The sequence below is a fragment of the Parasteatoda tepidariorum genome, chromosome 12 (genome assembly GCF_982258835.1).
Source record: "Parasteatoda tepidariorum strain Cologne lab strain chromosome 12, Ptep-v5.0, whole genome shotgun sequence".
Taxonomy (NCBI): domain Eukaryota; kingdom Metazoa; phylum Arthropoda; class Arachnida; order Araneae; family Theridiidae; genus Parasteatoda; species Parasteatoda tepidariorum.
In genome coordinates this window covers 10,330,377-10,350,944 of record NC_141766.1, presented here as the reverse complement: position 1 = coordinate 10,350,944, position 20,568 = coordinate 10,330,377, and the positions used below count along the sequence as shown (strand labels likewise).

Sequence of the window (20,568 nt, the reverse complement as noted above, 5' to 3'; positions counted from 1 at the left end):
AATAGCAACTTCAAAAAAAAAAAAAAAAAAAAAAAAAAAAAAAAAAAAAAAAAAAAAAAAAAAAAAAAAAAAAAAAAAAATTTTTTTTTTTTTTTTTTTTTTTTTTTTTTTTTTTTTTTTTTTTTTTTTTTTTTTTTTTTTTTTTTTTTTTTTCTTTTAAGCTAAAAAAATTTTTAAAGTTGTGTTTAGATTTTTCAAAGTCTATTTTCAAGGTCATCCAAGTGGCAAAAAAAATTCACTAGATCCACACTAGTGAGGGGATGATGGGGGTACCATCATCCAACTTAAAACTAATTGTAAATCTAAAACTAATTCTAAACAACGCAAAATTTTCAAAGTCCATTTTCAAGGTCATCCAAACGGCAAAAAAAATTCACTAGATCCACACTAGTGAGGGGGATGAGGTACCATCATCCAACTTAAAACTAATCTAAAATTAAAACTAAATCTAAAACTAAATCTAAATCTAAATCTAAAACTAAATCTAAATCTAAAACTAAATCTAAATCTAAACCTAAATCTAAAACTAAATCTAAAACTAAAACTAAATCTAAATCTAATCTAAATCTTAAACATTCTATCCATGGATAGGGTCATGATCAACACATAAGCTCCAAAAAAATATCTCATAGGGGGGTGCAAAACCCCTACGGAAACGCTACCTCGGTATTGCCAAAGCAACTCCGACCTGCAATATGTGCATCATAGCCGCCGTAGCGACTACGGGTTCTCTCGTTGGGCCGAAACCCCTACGGGAACGCTACCTCGGTATTGCTAATGCAACTCCGACCTGCAATATGTGCATCATAGCCGCCGTAGCGACTACGGGTTTTCTCGTTGGGCCGAAGCCCCTACGGGAACATGCTCTTCTCGATGACATCGTCGTGATGTCACCATCCTCCCTCTCTCCGCTGGACCGCAGAGTCTCCCTCTCTAATGAAACATTAGAGTTTTTAATTCAGCTATTTCTCTCGATTTTTTTTAATTCAGCTATTTCTCTCGATTTTTTTTAATTCAGCTATTTCTCTCGATTTTTTTAATTCAGCTATTTCTCTCGATTATCTCCAATTTCTCTCGAATTCTTTAAGGCAACGCTTCTTCTGTCATCTCATGGCTGGAACATTCCATCGGGTCGTCTCCACCTGAAAAAAAAATACTTACCTGCTGGTCTGGACCTGAAAAAAATAAGCTCTCCTCATAGCTGCCGAAGCCACTACGGAAACGCTACCTCGGTATTGCCAAAGCAACTCCGACCTGCAATATGTGCATCATAGCCGCCGTAGCGACTACGGGTTCTCTCGTTGGGCCGAAACCCCTACGGAAACGCTACCTCGGTATTGCTAATGCAACTCCGACCTGCAATATGTGCATCATAGCCGCCGTAGCGACTACGGGTTTTCTCGTTGGGCCGAAGCCCCTACGGGAACATGCTCTTCTCGATGACATCGTCGTGATGTCACCATCCTCCCTCTCTCCGCTGGACCGCAGAGTCTCCCTCTCTAATGAAACATTAGAGTTTTTAATTCAGCTATTTCTCTCGATTTTTTTTAATTCAGCTATTTCTCTCGATTTTTTTTAATTCAGCTATTTCTCTCGATTTACTCCAATTTCTCTCGATTTTTTTTAATTCAGCTATTTCTCTCGATTATCTCCAATTTCTCTCGAATTCTTTAAGGCAACGCTTCTTCTGTCATCTCATGGCTGGAACATTCCATCGGGTCGTCTCCACCTGAAAAAAAAGCTAATCTCGTTACGACAGACGTCCACAGCTGAATAGGATTGTTTCATCCGAAAACTCAATTTGCGCAGCAAGCAAAGAGACATGCAAAGAGAAAGACATTATCCGCTTCCAGTTGGCCAGGCTAGTCGCAGATAATGTTGAAAAGGAGCACACACATGCAAAAGGTATAAGATAGAGAGTAGCAGCGGCAGCGGTCCCTGCGCACAATCCTATTCAGCTGTAGATTCATCCATCGTAACGAGATGACTGTAGAGGCTCTCCAGGCCTGGTGACTGCTTGCCAATACAGTGAGGATCCCAGATCTCACCAGCACTTTTAAAGCCCAATCTCAAAAAAAAAAAAAAAAAAAAAAAAAAAAAAAAAAAAAAAAAAAAAAAAAAAAAAAAAAAAAAAAAATTTTTTTTTTTTTTTTTTTTTTTTTTTTTTTTTTTTTTTTTTTTTTTTTTTTTTTTTTTTTTTTTTTTTTGAGATTGGGCTTAAACGAGCCAGCGAGTACCCAGTCTCTTCACTCCTCATTCAGGATTTGAAAGTTCAAGAAGTATTTTGTCATCAATATCATTATTCAAAATCCATCGTAACGAAATGACTGTAGAGGCTCTCCAGGGCTGGTGACTGCTTGCCAATACAGTGAGGATCCCAGATCTCACCAGCGCTTTCAAAGTCCAATCTCAAAAAAAAAAAAAAAAAAAAAAAAAAAAAAAAAAAAAAAAAAAAAAAAAAAAAAAAAAAAAAAAAAAAAAAAAAAAAAAAAAAAAATTTTTTTTTTTTTTTTTTTTTTTTTTTTTTTTTTTTTTTTTTTTTTTTTTTTTTTTTTTTTTTTTTTTTTTTTTTTTTTTTTTTTTTTGAGATTGGGCTTTAACTTGCCAGCGAGTACCCAGTCTCTTCACTCCTCATTCAGGATTTGAAAGTTCAAGAAGTATTTTGTCATCAATATCATTATTCAAAAGTTCTTCCTCGAGTCAAGACGTGTCTTCAATTGCTCCTGGTCGACGGCAAAGGCTGCAGATCGTTCCGGCAAATATCAGAGAGAGCTTCGGCAAGGCAGACGGCAATCGTCGGCCAGTCGTTCATCTAGTTTAGACTTGTAAATTTTTCAGGCATATCTTCTCAAGGTGGAGTCGCGGCTGCGACTGATTTCCAACGCTGAAGGAGCTCCTTTTAAACCCAATTTTGAAAAGTTTGAACCAATCAGAAGCGACTTTAGATTATATAAGAGATTGATAGTCAATCTATAATTTGAATGCTCCCGGGTCCATCGGGCCCCCATGGGACATTATTTAAAATTCAAGCAAAGTATATCGTGTGGGGTATCAATAGATTTGTCTCGATGAGCTGAAAATTTTGCTGGCCCCCGGGGTCGGATGGACCCCCCATGGTACAATTTGAAAAATTCAAGCAAAGTATATCGTGTGGGGTATCAATAGATTCGTCTCGATGAGAAAAATATTTTGGTAGCACCCGGGGTTGGATGGACCCCCCATGGTACAATTTGAAAAATTCAAGCAAAGTATATCATGTGAGGTATCAATAGATTCGTCTCGACGAGAAAAATATTTTGGTAGCACCCGGGTCCATCAGACCCCCCATGGATAAGAGTTGGAAAAAATTTTCGAAAAGTATATCATGTGGGGTATCAATAGATTCGTCTCGACGAAAAAATTATTTTGAGGTCCATGAGACCCCCCATGGAGCAGACTTGGGAAAAATTTTTCTCAAAGCATATCATGTGGGGTATCAATAGATTCGTCTCGACGAGTAAAATATTTTGGTAGCACCCGGGTCCATCAGACCCCCCATGGAGCAGAGTTGGAAAAAACAGTTTCGCAAAGTATATCATGTAGGGTATCATGTGGGGTATCAATAGATTCGTCTCGACGAAAGAAATATTTTGAGGGCCATGAGACCCCCCCTGGAGCAGAGTTGGGAAAAAATTTTCGCAAAGCATATCATGTGGGGTATCTATAGATTCGTCTCGACGAGTAAAAAATTTTGGTAGCACCCGGGTCCATCAGACCCCCCATGGATAAGAGTTGGAAAAAATTTTCGAAAAGTATATCATGTGGGGTATCAATAGATTCGTCTCGATGAAAAAAATATTTTGAGGGCCATGAGACCCCCCATGGAGCACAGTTGGGAAAAAATTTTCGCAAAGCATATCATGTGGGGTATCAATAGATTCGTCTCGACGAGTAAAATATTTTGGTAGCACCCGGGTCCATCAGACCCCCCATGGAGCAGAGTTGGAAAAAACAGTTTCGCAAAGTATATCATGTAGGGTATCATGTGGGGTATCAATAGATTCGTCTCGACGAAAGAAATATTTTGAGGGCCATCAGACCCCCCCTGGAGCACAGTTGGGAAAAAATTTTCGCAAAGCATATCGTGTGGGGTATCTATAGATTCGTCTCGACGAGTAAAAAATTTTGGTAGCACCCGGGTCCATCAGACCCCCCATGGAGCAGAGTTGGAAAAACGTTTTTGTAAAGTATATCATGTAGGGTATCATGTGAGGTATCAAAAAATTTGTCTCGACGAGTAAAATATTTTGGTAGCACCCGGGTCCACGAGACCCCCCATGGAGCAGAGTTGGAAAAACATTTTCGCAAAGTAAATCATGTAGGGTATCATGTGAGGTATCAAACAATTTGTCTCGACGAGTAAAATATTTTGGTAGCACCCGGGTCCACGAGACCCCCCATGGAGCAGAGTTGGATTTTACGCAAATACTTTCCAACGAAATATATCGAGTGAGGTATCAAAAAATCGATGAGTCTGCCTAGAATAACCTGGAGGAACCCCCCAGGGATTCACTCTATGATAACCCACTTCCAAAGGTTGCATTGGAAACGTGTCTGCCTCCTCCTGTCACAGGGGGTCCACTGAAAAAAGGTCTTTAACAAGGCGTCAATGGCGGGAGCCGTCAAACCAGACCCCAGATTCGGTTTGACGGCTCTCCACGGCTCTACGCCTACTCGACACGCAGTCACTCGAAAAAATAGCTGAGCACCGTGACCCTTGCAAAATAAAATTGGAAACGCAAAACGACACAATAAATAGTCTCAAGCCTCGATTCTCACTGCTCTTTTGTCGTGACACCATGTTTGGAAACGTTCTCACTGCCCTCTCGTGAAGCAGTCCATTGTGTATGTGAAATGGTCCCCAGAAAGCCCTGTCCAATGCATTTTCAAGGGGTCTGCACCCAAACGCCCAATGTTGGCGTTGTGTGTATTTTAAAAAAATGGGACGAGTCCCCAATGAGGGGGACTCGTCCCATTTTTTTAAAAAAAAATGGCTTTTGACACAGAGTTAGATTTCGTGTCGGCAAAGGGGACATGTCCTGTGTGGACGCGTGCGCAACCAATTGTCCAGACACTGTGCGTGAAACACGTGCTGGCAACGAGTTGGATGAGGCATTTCCAACATTTCCTCCAAACAAATCGGACAAGGCTCAGGTGGGGCGTAATACCAGCTTTCAAAAGGTAACGAGAACAGACAATTTCGAATTTCGCTGGCTAAGCGAATCCGCAAATCGTCTGTCAAGTTGTAGCCTTTCCTAAACCAGTCACACACAATATTCGACAACCATCTCATGCCGAAGCTATCAAAGCTCCGGTAAGCTGGGCTCAAGTGACTGACATTATTCTCGAAACGCAACTCTCGATCGAGAAATTGCTTAAAAGCACCCCTCACCTGCCTCACATCGGAATAGCCTTCCGGGTCGAGGAATCGAAGCACTGGATGCGCCTCGTCCCCCAATTCCACGACCTCTGGCTCTCCCATCAACAACACCTCCCGAGGAAAAGCATAGCATGGAAACACCTCATCGGGGGATTTGAGAACGAGATTTCTTACAATAAAAAGATTTGCCATTTTGAATCGACTCTATGTCAAAAAATATAACGGCTCCTCGGCGTGCAAGCCCTTTTTATAGACACACAGAGGGCGCTCCAGTCGTCCTGAAATGTTTTAGAAAATGCCACGTGACCCGAAAAGAATCACACGATGCATTTCCAGAAAGTCACGTGACAGGACATTCGATTCACCTCACCGGATGCACTTTCAAGAAATCGAGCGACACATTACATCCGCCAGATGCACTTTTAGAATGTCACCGGATGTATTTCCAGGAAGTCGAGCGACAAAACACATCCGCCAGATGCACTTTTAGAATATCACCGGATGTATTTCCAAGAAGTCGAGCGACAAAACACTTTCGCCAGATGCACTTTTAGAATATCACCGGATGTAATTCCAAGAAGTCGAGCGACAAAACACTTTCACCAGATTCACTTTTAGGATATCACGTGACAGGACATGGGAATTGTGATTGAAAGGTCAATGACCCAAGGTCATTAGAATGTTTGGATGATGCATGGAGAGATTGTCTCGAGACTCGAGGCTCGGGGCTCAGCTGAAAAAAATTTTTTAAACCGGAAGTGGGCGTGGCCAACGACAACTCAAAACTTGCATTTCGAAAATTTCAAATTTTGTCTCGACCCAAATTTTGCTGGACCCAAATCTGTGGCCGAGTGAAAAAAAAATTTTTTCATAAACCGGAAGTGGTGAAAAGATAAGTGTCTCAAGGCAAGGGTTTTCCAAAAAATGTCACGCGATTCCAAAGCCCATTTTCACCCAAAACCCGCATCCCAATACACGTCAAACCTATCCATTGGCATGTGACGCATCCAAAGCAATGCGTCCATTGGTCTACAGTCCAATCCATCCATTGGCATGTGACGCTCGATGGCCATCCCATTCAGTCTCGAGAAAATTTTTGCTGGACCCAAATCTGCGACCGAGTGAAAAAAAAAAAAAAAAAAAAAAAAAAAAAAAAAAAAAAAAAAAAAAAAAAAAAAAAAAAAAAAAAAAAAACTTAACCGGAAGTGGGCGTGGCCAACAACTCAAAACTTGCATTTCGAAAATTTGAAATTTGTCTCGATCCAAATTTTGCTAGACCCCAGTCTGTGGCCTCGAGAAAATTTTTGCTCAACCCAAAATCTCCGGACGAGTGAAAAAAAATTTTTTTCAATTTTGTAGTTATAAAAAATATTCTAATTTTTAATTGAATAAAAAAATTCTTATTTGTAATTAAAAAATGATCAAATATGTCTTCAACCCTAGTTAACAGTTTGCACATTCAAAAAAAACATCGTTTTTTCATAATACACACCTTCACCAACCCACAAAGCGTGGGAAATATCGTTTTAAACGATGAAATATAACAGATGAAAAAAATCCAACCCTGCTCCAGGTTGTCAGATCCAAGTGCCATGGATTTCAGAACCCCGCTCCATGGATGCCCTGCACACCAGCCTAGTGTCTCAAAAAAAAAAAAAAAAAAAAAAAAAAAAAAAAAAAAAAAAAAAAAAAAAAAAAAAAAAAATTTTTTTTTTTTTTTTTTTTTTTTTTTTTTTTTTTTTTTTTTTTTTTTTTTTTTTTTTTTTTTTTTTTTTTTTTTTTTTTTTTTTTGGTGGTTAGTATATCTAAGCTAGCGTCTTGACAATTTTCCATTAGATTGTGATCGAGTAACGACGCTTTAGCCAATTCCATTGCTCCATCACTGAAAAGTATTTGAACTTTGAACGCCTCATCAAGATGCCGAAAGCAAAACCAGATAGAAAAATGTATTTTTCATACCGATATTGGAATGAGCAAATCATCTCGTGCCCATTTTGCGATGAAAAATTGTTATTTAAAGAGTATCGAACGACTCATTCCCAATCCGAACACAATTTAAATGAAGAGACTCAATGCATTTTTTGCAGATATACATTTTCAAATTCATCTCAAGACGACATTCACAGAAAAAAATGCTTTGACTCGTTCAAAACGATGAATAGAAAAATACAAAAAAAACGCTTCATCCACGCTGACAACGCCACTGCTGGAACCAGTGCTGCCTCTGCAATCGATTCTGCTGAAATCTCCACACCTGATTTATGTGAATGTCATTCTTTTGACCCTTCATTGCTTCGTCGCAAACTCAAACATAGAGTCCTCGACAAAGATTTACAAGAGGTTGGATTTTACGACAACTACCCCGGCGACTTTCGAGCGTTGACCAACACGGGTTCCTTTTTCCCGTTCAACGACAAAAGCAATTTGGGACGCGAGGCTGCGGCCCTGTTTCGACTGTACTTTTCCAACGCGTGGACACTTTATCACGTGTTTATTCGATCGTACGCCTTTGCCAGTTTCAAACAAAAAATGTCCGTGTTTGACGAGGGTCAACTGGTGGTGTCGACCTTTTGGTGCTTGTGCGACGGCTGCGCGATTCCAAAGAAGAATACCATGACTTCTGATAAATTGCATCGCCACATGATTGTGGCTGTTCAAGATCCAGCTGCCTTCCTAAAGGTTTGGAGGTCGATTAAACAGTCTCATGCCAGAGAGCGCTATTGCAAAGGACATAAAAAAATTGTTTCACCCATGCATTTGGCCAATACCATTCATTACGTGTCGTGCGAAAGATCCCATTTCAACAGATCTAAGAAGCCGGGCGTGGGGCGAGGCGGACATTTTTACATCAATCGCCCGTTACACGAGCATTCCATCATGAACATGGCCAGTCTCTTCCGCCACGGCGTGATGACATGGCTAAAAGGAAAACTCAAAGATAAACTCGTACTGGATTGGAAGTGTGAAAAGTTTGGCTCAAATTACAAAACGTATCGCGTGAAAGTGTCTGAGATTATGAAACTTCCAAACTGTTGCATTCAATTGCGATGGGATTGGGCCCCTCATCCAGACGGAGATTACGTAGCGTTTTGGTTTGAGAACGACGTGATGCGCGTCCAACCCACGGGAGGTGAACCTACATTTTCGAATCACGAACAATTCATGATGTTTCAGATTCAAAAGGGAAATTCTTTGCGCCAACGCATGGCAAATGCTTATTATACGTTGAGTCAACCACAAGCCCGTCAGATGAGTGTCGTAGAGTACATGAGGGAGAAGCAAAGAGTGGAGATGAAACGAATCAATGCAGAAAACGAATCGGAAAAAAATGTATTGAAACGTCGGATTGACCAGCTGGAGACGGAAATTATAAACTTGAAGAAGCAGAAACAAGACGAAATTGAAACACTTCAGCGAAAAATTGCCACTCAGGCTGAAGAAGTGGCAAATTTGAGAAGACAAGTCGCGTCAACAGTACAAATCACGAACATGGGTGAGATGTCGGTCACTGTAGCTACTGGTTCAACGCCATCACCCTAGTACTAACCACCAAAAAAAAAAAAAAAAAAAAAAAAAAAAAAAAAAAAAAAAAAAAAAAAAAAAAAAAAAAAAAAAAAAAAAAAAAAAAATTTTTTTTTTTTTTTTTTTTTTTTTTTTTTTTTTTTTTTTTTTTTTTTTTTTTTTTTTTTTTTTTTTTTTTTTTTTTTTTTTTTTTTTTTTTTGAGACACTAGGCTGGTGTGCAGGGCATCCATGGAGCGGGGTTCTGAAATCCATGGCACTTGGATCTGACAACCTGGAGCAGGGTTGGATTTTTTTCATCTGTTATATTTCATCGTTTAAAACGATATTTCCCACGCTTTGTGGGTTGGTGAAGGTGTGTATTATGAAAAAACGATGTTTTTTTTGAATGTGCAAACTGTTAACTAGGGTTGAAGACATATTTGATCATTTTTTAATTACAAATAAGAATTTTTTTATTCAATTAAAAATTAGAATATTTTTTATAACTACAAAATTGAAAAAAATTTTTTTTCACTCGTCCGGAGATTTTGGGTTGAGCAAAAATTTTCTCGAGGCCACAGACTGGGGTCTAGCAAAATTTGGATCGAGACAAATTTCAAATTTTCGAAATGCAAGTTTTGAGTTGTTGGCCACGCCCACTTCCGGTTAAGTTTTTTTTTTTTTTTTTTTTTTTTTTTTTTTTTTTTTTTTTTTTTTTTTTTTTTTTTTTCACTCGGTCGCAGATTTGGGTCCAGCAAAAATTTTCTCGAGACTGAATGGGATGGCCATCGAGCGTCACATGCCAATGGATGGATTGGACTGTAGACCAATGGACGCATTGCTTTGGATGCGTCACATGCCAATGGATAGGTTTGACGTGTATTGGGATGCGGGTTTTGGGTGAAAATGGGCTTTGGAATCGCGTGACATTTTTTGGAAAACCCTTGCCTTGAGACACTTATCTTTTCACCACTTCCGGTTTATGAAAAAATTTTTTTTTCACTCGGCCACAGATTTGGGTCCAGCAAAATTTGGGTCGAGACAAAATTTGAAATTTTCGAAATGCAAGTTTTGAGTTGTCGTTGGCCACGCCCACTTCCGGTTTAAAAAATTTTTTTCAGCTGAGCCCCGAGCCTCGAGTCTCGAGACAATCTCTCCATGCATCATCCAAACATTCTAATGACCTTGGGTCATTGACCTTTCAATCACAATTCCCATGTCCTGTCACGTGATATCCTAAAAGTGAATCTGGTGAAAGTGTTTTGTCGCTCGACTTCTTGGAATTACATCCGGTGATATTCTAAAAGTGCATCTGGCGAAAGTGTTTTGTCGCTCGACTTCTTGGAAATACATCCGGTGATATTCTAAAAGTGCATCTGGCGGATGTGTTTTGTCGCTCGACTTCCTGGAAATACATCCGGTGACATTCTAAAAGTGCATCTGGCGGATGTAATGTGTCGCTCGATTTCTTGAAAGTGCATCCGGTGAGGTGAATCGAATGTCCTGTCACGTGACTTTCTGGAAATGCATCGTGTGATTCTTTTCGGGTCACGTGGCATTTTCTAAAACATTTCAGGACGACTGGAGCGCCCTCTGTGTGTCTATAAAAAGGGCTTGCACGCCGAGGAGCCGTTATATTTTTTGACATAGAGTCGATTCAAAATGGCAAATCTTTTTATTGTAAGAAATCTCGTTCTCAAATCCCCCGATGAGGTGTTTCCATGCTATGCTTTTCCTCGGGAGGTGTTGTTGATGGGAGAGCCAGAGGTCGTGGAATTGGGGGACGAGGCGCATCCAGTGCTTCGATTCCTCGACCCGGAAGGCTATTCCGATGTGAGGCAGGTGAGGGGTGCTTTTAAGCAATTTCTCGATCGAGAGTTGCGTTTCGAGAATAATGTCAGTCACTTGAGCCCAGCTTACCGGAGCTTTGATAGCTTCGGCATGAGATGGTTGTCGAATATTGTGTGTGACTGGTTTAGGAAAGGCTACAACTTGACAGACGATTTGCGGATTCGCTTAGCCAGCGAAATTCGAAATTGTCTGTTCTCGTTACCTTTTGAAAGCTGGTATTACGCCCCACCTGAGCCTTGTCCGATTTGTTTGGAGGAAATGTTGGAAATGCCTCATCCAACTCGTTGCCAGCACGTGTTTCACGCACAGTGTCTGGACAATTGGTTGCGCACGCGTCCACACAGGACATGTCCCCTTTGCCGACACGAAATCTAACTCTGTGTCAAAAGCCATTTTTTTTTAAAAAAATGGGACGAGTCCCCCTCATTGGGGACTCGTCCCATTTTTTTAAAATACACACAACGCCAACATTGGGCGTTTGGGTGCAGACCCCTTGAAAATGCATTGGACAGGGCTTTCTGGGGACCATTTCACATACACAATGGACTGCTTCACGAGAGGGCAGTGAGAACGTTTCCAAACATGGTGTCACGACAAAAGAGCAGTGAGAATCGAGGCTTGAGACTATTTATTGTGTCGTTTTGCGTTTCCAATTTTATTTTGCAAGGGTCACGGTGCTCAGCTATTTTTTCGAGTGACTGTACCTGGAAAGTTTATAAGATGTAAATGAATTAAAGAACACAAGAACACATTCCTTTGGAACTATTACTATAGTGAATCAATTAATATTTATGGCCTTCCAACTTATGCTTATGGTACTTTCTTTCTTTTTTCTTTATTTAACTAATATTGGGTGCCTGGGCCGCGCAGTGACCCCTAACCCATACATCATGAAATATTTACAATGAGTTAAAACATTTTGAGTTATGCTACAATATGGTGTATGGTACTTTCAGTTAAGAAAATTAGTCTTACCTTGAGATCCATTCTGAGCTGAGGAAACACTTTGTCTTCACCAGTGATGCGTTTATACTGTAAAGTGATGTTCACATATCCTCTGTCTACTATGGGATGTTCTTTTACCTCAACTGGAATTTCAGTATCACTCTACAAAATATAGACAATATTTTAATATATATATATATATATATATATATATATATATATATATATATATATATATATATATATATATATATATATATATATATATATGTATATATATATAGCTATTAACTGCAATAATATTGTTTTACGAAATACGAATTTGAAGATTTAAATTATTAAGCTAAATTAGATTGCTTATATCTTTTGTAAATGATCACTGGTGCAGGTTAAATCTGTCGGGTCACAAATTCCTCCATCTTCCCGTAGCAAATCAATACCTCTGGGGATGCTGTATTGGATATTGATCATGCTTTGGATCAGATCAGAATTACTATTTGTGGATGGATGTGTGAATGAGTCCACCTTATTAACGGGCTGTGACGTGTGTGGGTGCAGTAATATTCTTGGCCATAGATGGCACCACTGAAAGCAAGAAACGCACTCTCTGTTTTAAATTTGCTTTGTTTCACCAAGCAGGCTCACTGGTATTGGCATTATGGCATCAGAAACAAAAGCAACGATATCTTTTGAAATGTTATTGAAAGTTTAAAAATGAAATAAATTGTACTTTATTTTCATAAAAATCTTATTTGATTTGAAAATTTATGCTTTCGAGAACTGTACAATTTTTAATACATCAATGTGATAATTAAATTTATACTTTATAAATTTAATTAAACTATGCTTAACTAAAATCTTTATTTAATTTTGGTTTCATAATTTAATGAAAAGTAAATGAAATTCTATTTATAAATTTCTGCCTTACCTAATTTAAATTATAACACATTTTAATTTAGAATAATCAGTTAAAAGTGTGTTTAATCTAGCTAACAAATTCTTTGTAAATTAAGAATAATAGTTTGTCATCTATTTTCTTTCCAAGAAAAGACGAAGAGAAACTAAAGTTTTTAAAAGTAAGAGTCTCTTTTGTAAATATGTCTAAGCAATTTGAATTAATTAAGATAGTAAAGCGTTTTAAAAGAACCATTTACGATAATATTTCTAACACAATTTATTTTTCAAGAAGTTAATATCACATCTAAGATAATTCAATTAAATTTTTATCTTGTGAATAATAATTATTAAATTTGAACAAACTTTGGTAATAAATAAAAGTTTTTTCGCTCTTTTATTTCTAAATACAAGTTGTAATTGAACTTGTTTATTAAATATTTTTATTGCTATTTTATTTGTTGATGGTTCGTGATATTTTCGAAAGTAAAAGTCAAATGTTTGTTTGAAAATAAATAAATTTTTCTACATATTTTAATGAGAGAGTAACGAAAAGTTAATTGAACCACTAGTTTGGAAATAAAATAGAAAGAAAAAGTTTTCATCGAGAGTAAATTTTTGATAATAGTTAGATAATTGTTTTTATTTTAATGTTTTTCACACTGCAAAAGAGTTTTGTCTAATATCACTAAATTAGAAAAAGATTATAAACTTTTAAATTAAATTCTAATCATAAATTTGCTATGTTAGAATCTTATCAAAATTTAAAAAAAAAAATAAAACATCATTCCTAGCAGTATAAGGGATTAATGATTTTTCTTTTGGTAATTGATAATCTAAGCAGCATTATATTTGCATCATCATGATGAATAAAGTATTATTTGCAGTTTCTTTAATAAACAACGTGTACACATATTTGAAAGATTAAGTAAACTTTTCAGTTTACTAAAATTCTTTGTGAGTAGAAAGTTCGTCTTGTGAAATCGGACATTAAATGTAGTTCCAAATAACACATTAATTTGCTATTCTATAAAATTAACAGTACTTTAAAATGGGTACTTAATGTCTGAATATGACTTGAGTTTAAGAAATAAAGGCTTTATTACGTATATTTGTTTAAAAAAATAAACTTTACTAAAAATTAAATGGTAATAATTTTTTTCATTTTTGAAGCGAAAAAGAAGTAATAAAAAGTGTTGCTTATTGTATTACGGAGTGATCAAAAATTCTCACACAAAGTAATTTTGACATAAACCACGTTTAAACATCTTTTAATTAAAACTCGTAAAGTGTTTTTGATTCTTAAACTTAAGTAATAAACACATTGGCTAAATGGCCTCGGGATTTTATTGGAGAGAAATTTTCTATCAAAAATTACAATGACTATTTTGCATAAATGTGGCTGAACTATATCGATATATTTATCTAATTTCTTTTTCAAGGCATTAGGTGGTTTTGAACATGTTCCGCACAGTCTGTATTTAATCACATGATCTGGGAGGCCAATTTTACGAACCGAACTGAGAAATCACATGAAAAGAGCAGGGAATGACTAAATGGTGCCTAAATTATTATTCATACATTGTGCTTTCCTGTAATGCTCTATTTTTAATAATACTGAGCCGAAGTTGATTCTGTTTTTTTCCCGGCAATTTTTTATTTAGTAATTTTTAAAATTTAATTACTGATTATCCAATCAAAATTAACTGATAATTCCGGGTAGCAGAAATCCTCCAGCACAACAGAAAACGCTGCATTTTTACAAGCTCAGATTTTTTTAAGCATTATTCCATTTTTACTCGAAACATTTATTAACACGTTGAATGCCAAGCTAATTTTACATAGCTTGCCCGTCCGGCCAAACGGTTAATAACTACAAACTAACTTTGCAAATATTACACAGATTTTGCTAGTTTTTTAAAGGGTTTATCATGACAGATCAGAGAAAAGTGATGAATTATATAAGTCTGCGAATTGTTTAGAAGTAGTGGTGGATAAAAATCTACTAAATTGAATTTATTGAACTAAGAATCACAATTAATAAACTACCACTTGAAAATATTTACTCGCTGTCCGGAGCAAGTTGGCATCTCTGTGCATATAAATGAAATTATTTTTGATTTTTGTGTGCTCTATCTTGCATTAATTTCTTTAAACCATTTCAGTAACGATAATAATATAAAAAAATTAAAAGCATTAAAAATTTACTCGAATTATGTGTTTCTAATAATCTTGGCTTCGACGGTCACGGGTGACCCTCGTGCAGCTACAAACCAGGGCTAAAGAGAATAGAAGGGCTGGTTCATTCCTTTGAAGTAACTCTCGCCGTGCCAATCCTCCGATTTTATCTAGTGACGTCACTTTGGCGCAAAGCTCGCACTTTTACTTCAAGAACAGAGCTTTCGGCCTTACTAGCTCTAACTAATATTGGAGCATTTCTTGTTGTGACATATTCTAAGACATTTGTTATTTTCTATAATGACTTTCCTCAGTTTTTGCCGTGAATTTACAAAATTTTGAAACTATTAACGAAATGCCAGTTTGCGCGATTGCAACTTGCAAAAATTCTGATAGAAAAACAAAAGGAAAAAATATAATTTTCCGCGTGCTTCCTAAAGTAAATGAACAACTATGTAAAGAATGGATTCCGAAATGACACAGTTAATATAAAACAGCAATACGTTTTTTCTATCGTTAAGAACTTTTATAAAAATTCGTTATCTAAATAGAAACCGCCTCGTTACTTCAAAAAGAAAGGTATGTGAAAAAAATTAAAAAATGGATAAAGTCAAAGAAAATTAAAACGTAAGTAAGAAGTATAGATAAAATATATAGTGTACAGTTGAAATTCTCCTAATTTCATAACTTATTTTTTTAATGCACTTATTCTAAATATTTATGGTTCTTTTAAAAATTATATTCTCTTGAATTTAAATATCTATAAATTATATCATCTTAAATTTAAATATCTATAAACAATTGTAAAATTTTTAATGTCATTATGAGCCTAAATTATTATTTTGTTTCAGTAATTAGCGTTTAAGGTTGATGTTTCCTAATGATTAAGTATGAACAAGTTGCTATTAAGGGCATATTTTAAAATCGGGGATTCTAAATTTAACTCAACTGATTGTTATAAAAGAATATGTAGATAAAAAAGTGCCGATATGTGCTTTCATTTTTCTTAATAATTAAAGTTAAAACTGAACTTTTTAAAATAAAGTATTTATAGTGTCATTTTCACCAACTAGTAAAATATTTTTACAAGTTTAAAATGGTATTTTTTTAATATAATGCCCAAGAAAGTTTTTTTAAACTATGTTTATGAATGGAAATAATGTGTTAATTACGTAAAGTTTGAAAGCTAATAACCAGAAAAAGTCTAACTTATTTTTACAAGGAGAAAGATGCAAAGTTATCATAATATCTTTGCGTGCGATCTTCCGAGATCTGTGGACACAGTGACGTCATGAGGAGGGAAATCGTAGCTTCAGCTCTAAACGCGGAGTGAACTAGCCCTTCTATTCTTTTTAGCCCTGCTACGAACAAACTCAGTGCCTGTCAACGGTGACCCAATGGCATTCAACGTGTTAACTTGTTTCTAATAAAAATTAAAAAGCTGAATTAATATTTTTTTTGTTACTTAAATTACAGGCTTAACTATAAGGGGGACAGGAAAGTAATGTTATTTCGGTGCATTTGATATTTGTTATCAAGACTTTCAATCAATAATGTATTCTCCCCAGTTAGCTACAACCTTTCAATGTCGGATCGAAAAAAATGAATTGGTTTTTAAGACTAACTAATATTTAATCATCTGAAACTACATTACTTTCCGGTCCCCCTAATATGTAGGGATTTGTGGCATATTTTTAGTATAATTTTTTAAAGTTTAACTTAAATTTGAACATCAAAATCCCCCCCCCCCGATTTTTCAGGACTTCATAGTTGCAAATTTTGCTACGTAAATGTTAGATTAAGCAGAATTTTTGCAATAATAATCTCTGATTCTTTTAAGGTCTCAGATAAATTTGGAATTAAGTAGATAGTGCTGCTGAATCACTCCATAAATTTTACTTCTAGGCTAATGATTCATCCATACACTTAATTAGTTAGTTAGTTAGTTTTTAGTTATTGGTGCAAGAGCCAGTTGTGGCTATATCGCACCTACAACTTGGTTTTTATTAAATATCTATATTGATGTATCAAAACCAATGGCTTTGAGGGGACTGTTACCAATTAATAAAATCAATGATGGATTAAAGCAACCGAATTGGCGTTGTCTCTGAATTTTAAATTTGCTACATTTGGTTAAAATGTGTTTCACAGTGAGCGGTTCCTTACAATGGGAACACTCTGGAGCAGGCTCATTTAGTCGAAGATGTCTGTGAGTAATACGAGTATGATCGATACGTAAACGGTTTAAAACAACTTCTAGCTTTCGTGGTAGATTAAGATGTGTATAAGGTTGTAGGTTAGAATAGATACTATGTAGTTTATTGTTTGTCTCATTATTCCAGTTTTTTTGCCATTCTGAATACAAGGTACATTTGATAATATTTTTAACATCTGATAACGTTAATTTGTGATTAGTTAGGTTATTTGTTGATTTTGCTGCCCTATTTGCTAATTCATTTCCTATAATGCCAGTATGTCCAGGTATCCATGAAAAAATTATTTTGTACCCAGAAAGTTTTAAAGTGTTGTAGAGATTAAAAATACAATTAATAATAGAATGAGGTTTATGATTACAGTTTAACAATGCTTCAATACAGCTTTTCGAATCGCTATATATATACCATTTCTTTAATGGTTGAGATGAGATAAACTGTAAAGCCAAGAATATTGCGTGTGCCTCACTTGTAAATACTGAACAGGATGGGGGAAGTTTTTCTGAAACAGTGAATCCATTGACCACAACAGTTGATGCTGTGGGACCATTAGTTTTTGAGCCATCAGTAAAGACCGGATTAAAATCTGCGTATTGCTCTCGGTGGTAATTAAAAATTTGTTGATAAATAATGGATGATGTGTGTTCTTTAGTATTTCCTTTAAAAATGTCGATGAAAGGAAAATTTACACCAATCCAGGGAGGATGCGGTTCACATACTGGTGAAATATCAAAATCCTCGATGATAAAATCTGATAAAAGTTTTTTCATCCTAAGTCTAAAAGTTGGAACGCAGGATGGTCTATGGTTAAAAAGAGTTTCGTAGTCTGGCGTTAAAATCTTAGGAAACATGGGATGATTAGGGTAACTCTTGATATGAAAATAATAATTTAGGGCAAGTTTTGCTCGGCGTATAATGAGGGATGGTTCATGATATAAAGCTAGCAAGCTTTGAATTGGAGAGGTACGAAAAGACCCTGTAGCAATGCGAATTCCTTCGTGGTGTACTGTGTCTAGGTATCTTAAAACAGATTTTCTAGCAGATCCATATATAATAGATCCATAGTCAATTTTAGAGCGAATGATACTGCGATAAATTTTAATCATAGATTTGGTATCTGCCCCCCCCCCCCCAAGAGCAGTTCGTTGAAACCTTGAGTATGTTTAATTTCCTTTCACAATTTTGTCGCAGATAGTTAATGTGAGATTTAAAAGTTAATTTTGAGTCAAAAATTATGCCCAGAAATTTTACTTCAGGTATAACTGGTATACTGTAACTATTGAGAAATAATTCTGGATCAGGATGAAGACCTCGTTTACGACAAAAGTGAATGCAAGAAGTTTTGTTAGGTGAAAAAGTAAAACCATTACTGTCTGCCCACTGTAATACTTTATTAATTGCATATTGAAGTTGTCTTTCTATTGTGTGCATATGGGTAGCTTTGCACGAAATCCGAAAATCATCGACAAAGAGTCTAAAGTCAACAGAAGGGGGTAAAAGGGATAAAATTTTATTTATTTTGATTAGAAATAAAGTGACGCTAAGAACACTACCCTGAGGAACACCCTCTTCTTGAGTGTAAATGCCTGAAAATATAGGATTTAAAAACACTTGAAAAGTTCTTTCTGCTAAAAAATTTTGAATAAAATAAAATAAATTCCCTGTTATATCATAATCTAGAAGATCTCGCAGAATACCATAACGCCACGTTCGGTCGTATGCTTTTTCGATATCAAAAAATACTGCTACCAGATGCTGTCTTTTCACGAACGCTTCTCTTATCTCAGTTTCTAAAAGTATGGCATTATCAGTAGTAGAACTGCATTTTCTAAAACCAGTCTGCTTGCAAGATAAAATATTTCGAGATTCTGGAAAATAGGTAAGTCTAGCCTTTAAAATCCGTTCCAATAGTTTGCATAAACAGCTAGTAAGAGCTATGGGCCGATAGTTATTAGGATTTTTGTGGTCTTTTCCTGGTTTGGGGACAGCTATAACGTATGATTTGCGCCAGTTAGAGGGAAATTTTCTCTTGATCCAAATTCTATTGAAAAAATTTAAAATTATTTGTAGATGTGTATCTGAAAGGTGCTTAAACATGTTACTGTGTATATTATCAGGACCAGGAGAAGTGGGTTTACAACGTTTAATTGCCGATTTTAGTTCTATTAAAGTAATTTTTGAATTATAATCATTGATTGGTTCGGATGGATATTTAAGTATTGTTTTTTCAGTTATTGCTTTATATCTTTGAAAGGAGGTTGGATAATTTGTGTGGCTGGAATTCTGAGAAAAGCTTTCAGCAAGAGTGTTAACTATTTCTTTTTTATCAGTTATTTTGCGGTTATTTATTTCAAGATGAGTAACAGGTGAAGTTGCATAATGGCCAGATATTGTTTTAATCTTTTTCCAAACATCTTTAGATGTTGTATTACTGTTTATTCCACTGACGTATTCAATCCAAGATTTCTTTTGGCTTCGTCTTCGAGTTTTTCTTGCTATTGCTCGGGCCCGTTTGAATGCAATCAAGTTTTCTTGCGTGGGATATTTACGGAATTTTCTCCAAGCCTGTTTTTGAAATTTATGAGTTTGGCTACATTCCTTGTTCCACCAGGGTTTTGTATATTTAGGGCACTTAGAAGAAGTGTAAGGCATTGACTGTTCAGCTGCTGTTATGAGGGCATTAGTTATTTCAGTTGTGGCTTCATTAATAGTTCCTGTTTCTATTGTATGTTCATTGAATGTAAGAGATTTACAAAACATTACCCAATCTGCTGCCGCAATGCAGAGTCTAGGTAATCGATAGATATTATTTTGAGACCGTACAGACATTTTTATAATGATAGGAAAGTGATCACTGCGGTAAAGGTCAACAAAAAGCTCTGAAAACGGGTATATTTGAGGAGAACAAATAACCAGATCAATAGAATGAAAAGTTCTAGAAGGGAAATGAAAATGAGTCTTTTCATTTTTATTTAGTAGACATAATTGATGATCATTGATGACTTTCTCTATCTGGTGACCACGAGAATTTGAATTGGTGCTACCCCACAATGGGTTATGCCCATAAAAATCTCCCATGATGATGAATGGTGACGGTAGTTGAGTAATTAGATTGTCTAAGTCAGATTGTGGTATTACCTGATTTGGTGGTAAATAAATACAGCATACCGTGATAAGTGATTGAATGAAAGTTTGAACCGCAACAGCTTGTAGAGGGGTTACTAATGAAACAGTAGAAAACGGATAGCTTTTAAATGTTAAAAGTGAAACGCCGCCGCATGCTTTGTTACCTTGTATAAAATCCTTTCTTGAATTAGTATACCTATGTATATTTCCCTTATGAGATGGTTTGAGGAATGTTTCTTGGAGACAAAAGCATATGGGATTGTGTTTGTCAATTAGGCTTTTAATGTCTATTAAATTTGTGTAGAAGCCTCTGCAATTCCAATTTAAAAGTTTTGCCATTATTTATTTTGCAGATTTAAACTTGTTGTTTTAAGGCATAAGGTTAATTGGAGTCTCCCTTCCCTTCTCTATTTGCATGTCCGAATCAGTTGCGTTATCAG

General features: G+C 36.0%; 1 protein-coding gene across 2 annotated transcripts in view; it reads right to left on the bottom strand.

Moving 5' to 3' along the window:
* LOC107452609 (synaptotagmin-C) overlaps positions 1 to 20,568 on the bottom strand; it is a 226,477-nt gene that overhangs the window by 171,378 nt on the left and 34,531 nt on the right. For both annotated transcript variants that reach the window (XM_087156015.1, XM_087156016.1), the window contains exon 4: positions 11,748 to 11,879. In XM_087156015.1, the coding sequence (XP_087012141.1) occupies positions 11,748 to 11,879 (132 nt within the window). The remainder of the gene's footprint in view (positions 1 to 11,747; positions 11,880 to 20,568) is intronic.